This window comes from Primulina tabacum, chromosome 17 (assembly GCF_025594145.1).
Source record: "Primulina tabacum isolate GXHZ01 chromosome 17, ASM2559414v2, whole genome shotgun sequence".
Classification (NCBI taxonomy): domain Eukaryota; kingdom Viridiplantae; phylum Streptophyta; class Magnoliopsida; order Lamiales; family Gesneriaceae; genus Primulina; species Primulina tabacum.
This window is the reverse complement of record NC_134566.1, coordinates 4,198,581-4,207,028: the sequence shown is the minus strand read 5'-3', so window position 1 is coordinate 4,207,028 and position 8,448 is coordinate 4,198,581. Positions and strand designations below refer to the sequence as shown.

The 8,448-nt window shown below is 35.7% G+C and overlaps 1 protein-coding gene across 1 annotated transcript; it reads left to right on the top strand.

Moving 5' to 3' along the window:
- Window positions 1-1,149: 1,149 nt before the first annotated feature.
- Window positions 1,150-7,976, top strand: LOC142530859 (uncharacterized). Its single transcript, XM_075636736.1, has 7 exons — window positions 1,150-2,552; window positions 2,664-2,853; window positions 5,268-5,371; window positions 5,487-5,589; window positions 5,684-5,982; window positions 6,598-6,903; window positions 7,293-7,976. The coding sequence occupies exons 1-7, from the start codon at window positions 1,401-1,403 to the stop codon at window positions 7,635-7,637; spliced, it is 2,499 nt and encodes an 832-aa protein (XP_075492851.1). The 5' UTR covers window positions 1,150-1,400; the 3' UTR covers window positions 7,638-7,976.
- The last annotated feature ends 472 nt before the right edge of the window (window positions 7,977-8,448 follow it).

The following is an 8,448-nucleotide window of genomic DNA, read 5'->3' as shown; positions in this document are numbered from 1 at the left end:
TATAGCAATAAAATTAATGTTGTTAGTAATAGAAACTATCAAATAAACTCATTACAATGGGAATATCACTAAAAACAATAATAGATAAATTAACACTTCTCTGCGCCATTTATCTAATTTGGAGTTTTTCGAGCTTCACAAATAAACTATAGTACGAATAACCACCAACTAATATTAGTTTTTTTACTATTATTATTTAACTATCAAAATTTTTTTTAACAAAAAAATAATGATACATAATTGAAAATATAATTTATTTTTAACTTTTTATTATGAAACATCATGAGATCAGCCTATAAAACTTGAACCAAAAAAGCAAGAATTGGAAAAGAGTTTTCGGCCCAAATATGTCCAAAAACATAATGCAGAAATAAGTTTAAGCGGAGAGAAACCACATAAGTCACGATTTTCTCGGGAATCATAAAAAAAAAGATTATCCGATAAAAGAAAAGAAAACATGTGATCTAACTACTCCATTAGTTGAGAATGTACCACTCAACCATCACAAAATGACGTACCATTAAATAGTGGTACACAAGCTAAAAGATGATATCAGTCACAACTCGAAAAAAATTTACAAGTCCAAAGTTCGGATTTCAAATCCACCAAGACTTCTATATATATCAAGACAAAAGAAATATGAAGACATCATTCAACTTCTTCGTTTTTATTTCAAAATAAAATTTGTAATATTTTTTCAGTAAACGTGTGTTGTAATTTCAGCAACGATAAGTAGCTAAACAAGTTTATTATTCTCTACAAAAATTACTTTGTAATAATATGTGGTATGTTGGAATAAAAGAATCAAGGTTTACTATCTCTCTCATGTATTATTTTCAAAAATAAATTTCTTTACCATAAACCTTGAGGTGGGAAACAATACAAGATTGTGTTAAATATTGTTGACGGGATCTACTTAAAGAACTATATATTATGACTACCTGGTCACCACCGATTAATAATAGTTTTTTTAACTTTCGTTTTTAACTATCCAATTTTTTTTAACAAAAAAATAATGATATAATTAAAATATAATTTATTTTTAAGTTTTTATTAACTTAAAAATCTAAATTTTTTATTTAACTTTCATTAAATTATTTTTTAAATTTATCGTTGCTTCGTCGGAAACTAATGTTGGGCCAAGGCCCAGAACTGTACTGGACTTTGGGAGAACCGGAAAGAAGATCTGTTCAGTGGTCGGCGCCATCATCTTTCTCCCGAAACACTGAAACAATCGACTGAGACTCTGCTGCGCTTCAGTAATACCATTGAAGTTGAATTTTATGCACACTAATCCTTTTAGATACTTGCATAAATCTGTATGTTGCATGTATACGAGGGCGTAGCTGGAAGATTTTTGATTTTCGAAAATTAGGTTTTGACATTTTGTCGTGTTAAGAATGGCTAGGAGACATGATTCTAGCAGCAAGGATGAGAAGCAGGAAATTAGGGGTCGGTACGGAGAGAGTTCGGATGAAGACAGGAGAAAGAGGCGGGAGAGAGTGGAGGATTCGGGGAGTGAAAGTTCGGAAACAGAAGTGAGGCGTGATGGGGAAGAGAGGAAGGTTGGAGTTGATGCTAAAAAATTGTGTAGAAAAAGGGAGGAAGATAGGAGCTACGGAAGAAGGGATTTGTATCAGGGTAGCGATTCTGAAAGAGGCAGTAGGAGGCGTCAAAATGGGACTGAGGAGAAGGAGCGTGGGAAAGGTGAAAGGCGTGGGGAGAGGAAATATTCAGACCGTGGTCTGGATGATGAGGATGATAGGACAATTGGTCGGAGGAGGGAAAAATATTATACGGAAGAAGATGCTGAAAATGGCCACAAAGGAAGGGAGAAGGAGAGGGATTCAGAGAGTGATAGAAGGGATAAGAGGCGGAGAAATGAAGGAGCACGTGAGGATGATGATGAGAAAAGGCGGTATAGAGGTGGACAGGATGGTCATGCGGAGTTTGGTAGCAAAGAGGATCACAAGAGAAAGGGGAGAAGGGACCAAAGGGGAGAAAGAGGGAGGCTGCACGATGATGATGTTAATATTGACAGGGGGAGAAAAGAGAAGGATAAGGATGGAGGAAAAGAAGAGAGTAGGAGTGTGAATAAAAAAGAGGAAGATTTGTGGCCAATTGAGGCTGATAAAGTGGAGAAACCTAAGCAGAACGTTGGCACGGACATGGCTGCTAATTTGGGGAGGAGTGGAGGGGTTTATATACCACCATTTAAATTGGCCAGAATGATGAAGGATATCCAAGATAAAAGCAGCATTGAATATCAGAGAATGACGTGGGATGCATTGAGGAAGAGTATCAATGGATTGGTTAATAAAGTGAATGCTACTAATCTGAAGAATATTATTCCCGAGTTGTTTGCTGAGAATCTGATTAGAGGGAGGGGTTTATTTTGTCGTTCATGTATGAAATCTCAAATGGCTTCTCCAGGCTTCACTGACGTGTTTGCAGGATTGGTTGCTGTGGTTAATACCAAGTTCCCTGAAGTTGGTGATCTTTTGTTGAGGAGGATCATTTTGCAGCTCCAGAGGGCATTTAAACGCCATAAGGTTCATGCTTCATTTTTTATTTTATTTGTCTTCCATTGGTTCAAGTTTCGTCATTTAAACAATATGTGATTCTTTAGTGTTAGCTCTGACGATGGTGAAACTTTTTGGCAGCCCCAACTTCTTGCTGCAGTGAAATTTATTGCGCACCTGGTGAACCAGCAAGTTGTTCATGAGCTTATTGCTCTTGAGCTGCTGACATTATTGTTAGAAAAACCTACCGATGATAGCGTCGAAGTGGCTGTTGGGTTTGTCACGGAGTGTGGTCCAATGCTGCAGGACCTTTCTCCTCGAGGTTTGCATGGTGAGTACCAGCAAGCCCAGTTTTTTGCAATGTGGCACTTCTACTTTTTTCACAATATAATTGTAACTTCTGTTTTTAGTATGATTTTTAAGGAGTTGATGATTACTTTTATAGCTCTTTTTTGTTATTTTGTCAATGATATCTTGGTTAGGATATAATTTGTCAAACTCATTTTTAAGCTTTAATGGGTGATGATGTTGACTATTCTGTTCTCTTTAATTTTTATTCTATTTTGTATTATCCAAAAGTCCAAAATACTCGTAGGTTGTTAGAAAATCTGAATATACGCGCTTCATGTCGTGCTTGAAATTAGTTTTCCTTGAGAATTGTTAAAGCTGGAGGTTTTCCAATGAGAAGAAAATACTGTTTGGTCTGGCATAAAGAATGGGCAATAGTCACCTTGGGGCATATAACAACATATAAGTGTGGTAGCTATGAAATCTTCATTTCATAAGCTTGACTGGATTATTGTGTAGAGAATCTATGGTCATTTGTTCCGACAATTTTTTTATTGTTGATGTATATTGTGGAATCAGATTGAATTGACAAAGTAGTTGGTGGCATATGGTCATTTCTAGCTTGTAGTTTGCATTAAGCCCACCAAAATTAATCTTGTTTTAACGGCCATCAAATCTAAGGATATAAAACTGTAGCGTCTTTATCCGAACTACTACTAAACAGACTAATAAGAATGCACAAAATAAACTTGATCACAACAATTAAACAGCGTAAACCTAATAATTTAATCATTTTACAACTCAAACGAAAACAGAACAATAATCTCACTCTTAAACGTTAATACAACAATATCAAAAGCATAATCCTACACGAAAATACAAGAAACCAAAGAAAACCTCTAGTCACTGTCCTGGCCGTCCGAACCGTCCAACCTAAGCCCTGTCCCATGGAATGGGCTGTCCAAAATGAAAACAAGGATGTGAGCGACAATCACCCAATACTAGAATGTACGAGTATACAAACTGATATGATACATGTAAAAATGCAATATGCTCGTATATCAAGGATCAAATCAAGAATCTCATGCTCAGTCTAGAGGCGCATGAGTCTGTAATATCTGATCTGCCCTAAGCATGTTTTGGCTCCCACACTTATCGTCAAGACATGAACCTACAATGTCCAGGGTCATCAGAGCCTGCGGGTCCCGTCGGACATTGTAGCTTTCGATTCCCAACCGTCCACAATATAGAACGGGGCAAAGTGGCCACAGCAAATGAGATATATCTCAAAAGATATCTAGTCCAACGTGATATGTCATGCATAATATGCCAAAGTAGTAAAATATGTATCATGCAACGGATAAATATGTAACACATAAGTGTGTATATAACGCTTGGATATCTCCGTCAGTACATCTGACAAAAAGTCTACTCGTCTGAAGCCAGACAATACCAACATAATGAAATCACTATCAACCCGGATCTTGAATTACCAAACATGTTTTAAAGTTATTCCTAATGATCCTCAAATCATTATTTCCGTCGTCAGCACGCTGATGATGTCTCGATCTGCGTGTCCCGGTTCACCGACCCTTCCTCGAGTCGGCACTAGCTCCGAAGCTTCCCGACACTAAACTGCCCTAGAAATTTGCTAGAAAACGTAAGGTATATGGCTAGAACTCGAGAGAGAAGCTGAGGGAAAGCGGTGTAAGAAACAAATGAAATTGGCTTCATTTATAGTCTACATTCGGACTAGTTTAGAAGATCCGAAATCAATCTTATCGGCCAATGTGTTATAATCTCATTCGTCTAGTTGAATTTCTCGAGATAATGTAATCTGAATAGATCGAATGGTCTATTTTAAATTTGGTGGATTCTAACATGTTGATCTCGAATTATCAATTTCTTGATAATCTTAATTAGTAATTTATTCAAAATAAGGATTTAGGTCATTACAAAAACTTTGTTATGGATTACTGAATTTTGTTGCCAGCTGGCTCTATGTTTCTATAGCTCTCATTTAATTTTACAAATTTTTAGTGGTACTTATATTTCATGGAAGCTCATTTTATGGTTTTTTTAGCTCTTTTATGGATCTTTTTTTTAAAATATTTCCTTTTTAATTTTAATCTGAAATCTGAATCTGCATCTCTCCTGGATTTAATTTTAGCTTCTGCAAGTCCGACACTCCGAGTAACCATTGGTGACTTTAGATTATCTGATATTTGATAGGTATAGCTTCTGTACAATGTGTTGTTGGGTGGTAAAAAATATTCTATGCAATAGCACTTGTGTCTTTTGTCTGATATTTGATAGGTATAGCTTTTGTACAATGTGTTGTTGGATGGTAAAAAGTATTGTATGCAACAGCATCTTCAATTTTTTGTTTATATGTTGTGCCCCTTCAAATGCCATTATGCGTCTTTTTGTAATGCGATTTGGATTTTCACTCAACAGGCATATTTGAGCGATTACGTGGTATTCTTCATGAAGGAGAAATTGATAAACGGGTCCAATTTATTATTGAAGGTCTCTTTGCTTTGCGAAAGGCGAAGTTTCAGGTGAGATCTCATTCAAATTATATTACGTGGAGATAGAACGCATTAAATCTAGTTTACTTCTTTCAAGTGTTAAATTCCTTGGAATTAAAACTCTTTCACGATACGCCTTTTTCAGGGATATCCAGCCATTCGACCAGAATTGGATTTGGTAGAGCATGAAGATCAATTGACTCATGAGATCTCCCTACTGGATGAAATTGATCCCGAGATTGCTTTAGGTATATTTGGATGATAATCCGATCTTCATCTGTTACTCTTTCAGTTTCATTTATTGTGAACCTGAGTGTTTTTTATATTTTAATTTAATTGCAGATATCTTCAAGCCGGATCCCCAATTCTCAGAGAATGAGAAACGATATGAAGAATTAAAGAAGCAAATACTTGGTGAAGAATCTGAGGATGAAGCTAATTCAGATGCAGCAGACTCAGATGATGAGGATGATGATGAAGAATCTGAGGAAGAAGACGAAGAGCAGATGAAAATAACGGATGAGACAGAGACAAATTTGGTCAATCTTCGAAGAACTATCTATTTGACGATCATGTCCAGTGTTGATTTTGAGGAAGCTGGACATAAGCTACTCAAAATCAAATTAGAGCCTGGGCAAGAGGTGAGCTATATGATCTCTATATCTTATCTCATGTTTTTGATGAAAAAAATCACTTGTAGTGTGTTGCTAATGTGTCATAAGTAATGATTCAAGGAGACTTGGAGCATGATTTTAGCCCTCATAATGGTCATTCAGATGATGGTTACTTTCGGTTTTGGCTGTTATGTAGTCTGGTTTTAAGAGAGAAGATGCGGCAATATACAAGTGTTGTTTAATATCATTAGATGGACAAATTCCCCTTGTTTTATACTTTTTGTTAGGCAGTAATAGGGAAGTCGAGGAGTTTCTGAATTATGTGACCTGGTTTTATTTGTCATGAGATACCCTAAATCGATGTCCCTACTGTTGGGAGGCTATAATTTCATGCTTCGCCAGATTTTCGAAGTGGCAAGGATAGCAATTTGTATGCTATGTCTGGTCAAGGTTTGGTTGTGGCTTACTAGATCTTAGATAAGTGATGTTTTTTGGGTTTATTTACATCCCAGGGTATATCTGAAAACCTGGGGATGACAAGTGGGCGATTACTCTCCTGAAATGTTATATGTTATGCACTGCTTATTAAATTGTTACGTATTCCATGTTGATATCATTTTGTCGTCGGTTTTTTCTGCGCAGATGGAGTTGTGCATTATGTTGTTGGAGTGTTGCAGTCAGGAAAGAACATACCTCCGTTATTACGGACTTCTTGGGCAGCGGTTTTGTATGATAAACAAGGTCCATCAAGAAAACTTTGAAAAGTGTTTTGTTCAACAGTATTCCATGATTCACCGACTGGAGACCAATAAATTACGGAATGTGGCGAAGTTTTTTGCCCATTTACTAGGCACAGATGCGCTTCCGTGGCATGTTCTGTCCTACATCCGGTTGACTGAAGAGGACACTTCTTCTTCTTCCCGTATTTTCATTAAAATTCTCTTCCAGGTGCGATTACATTAATCTCTCTCTTACTGCTATCACCCTATTTTTTTGTTTTTCTTTCTGTTTGATTTTATTATCTGTTGAATGTTGTATATTCCTAGTGTTTGCTTCTTTGTAAGGATACTCTGGACACATTATTCCTGTCATTATTGAAAGATTATAGACCAACAAAGATAGATTTTGCAGTTTTTTTTATATCTTAATTGAAAACTCGAAGGTACAAATTTTCGTAATCTGGCGTTCAGATGGTTTATATATAGAGCAAGAAACAAAAGTGAAGAACTTGAACAACCTGCTTGGCGGATTATATATTTTTTTGCCTGTGTGTGCATCTTATTTTGACTTTTGACTAAATGATGCAAATTTTTACTTATGAAGACTTCTCACTGCAGGAATTATCTGAGCACCTTGGCATCCGCTTGCTTAACGAGCGTCTCAGTGAGCCCACAATGCAAGATTCTTTTGAATCTATCTTTCCTCGGGATACTCCCAAAAACACTAGATTCGCGATCAACTTTTTCACTTCCATTGGGCTCGGTGGAATCACAGAAAACCTGAGAGAGTATCTCAAGAACATGCCACGACTCATCATGCAACAGCAGAAAGCTGTATCAGAATCAGATGATGAATCTGAAAGTTCTGGTACGGAGACAGAATCCAGATCTGACTCGAGTGAGAGCGAAAGTGAGACTGATAGCAATGATAGGCGGAGAAGGAAGAAAACAAGGAAAAATTAATGATTATTCACAGCCGCTGCCAGGTTCTATATTGGATAATAAGGTAATCTTGAAGTATCATTTGTGTGTGCTCCACCGGACAATATATAAGATTTGTTTTGCAGTTGATCTTCGTTGCCCAAGTCACTGTATTTTATAGCAACTTTTAAGGGAATGCGGGTTTTTTTTTCCGTTTATTAATGTGTACATTGTAATATTGCAATTTTTTAGATGTTTGTTGCAGTTTTGTCAAAGTTTTAGTGGGTATGGTGTAGAGCTCAAAAATAGTACACGTAAAACCTATGTATTTATTAAATTGTTAAATCATTTATTTAATTTTAAAATGATTTTAGCGATGCATGATTTATGAAATTTTATTATTTTAAATTATTTAAGTTTATGGGATGCGTGTTAAAATGTTTTCTTGAGTTTCATGTTTTAGGCGATTATTCGACGCATGATCGGGAAAAGAGACCGGTAAAGATATGAGCGATTCTTGAAATGTGGTATTTTATTTTAAGTCGAGAAAATTGTTATTTTAAATGGTTTTTGGAGTTTTAAAAATTTTAAAAAGTCTAATTTATTTATTAGGTGATTTTTAAGATTTTAAGTTTTCAAAATTACTAAGTTGAATAGTAGGGATTTTAAATCTTACAAATTAGTTTATTTAATCTTTTAGGGTGGTTAATTAATTAGGTTAGTATAATTTTATTTTTAATTATTTAACTAAATCAATTTTTTATCCCATAATTAATTAATTAATCAAAATCTTCACCTAAACTATACCATACTCAACGCGCACACACAACACACACGTTTCCAACTTTGTAGA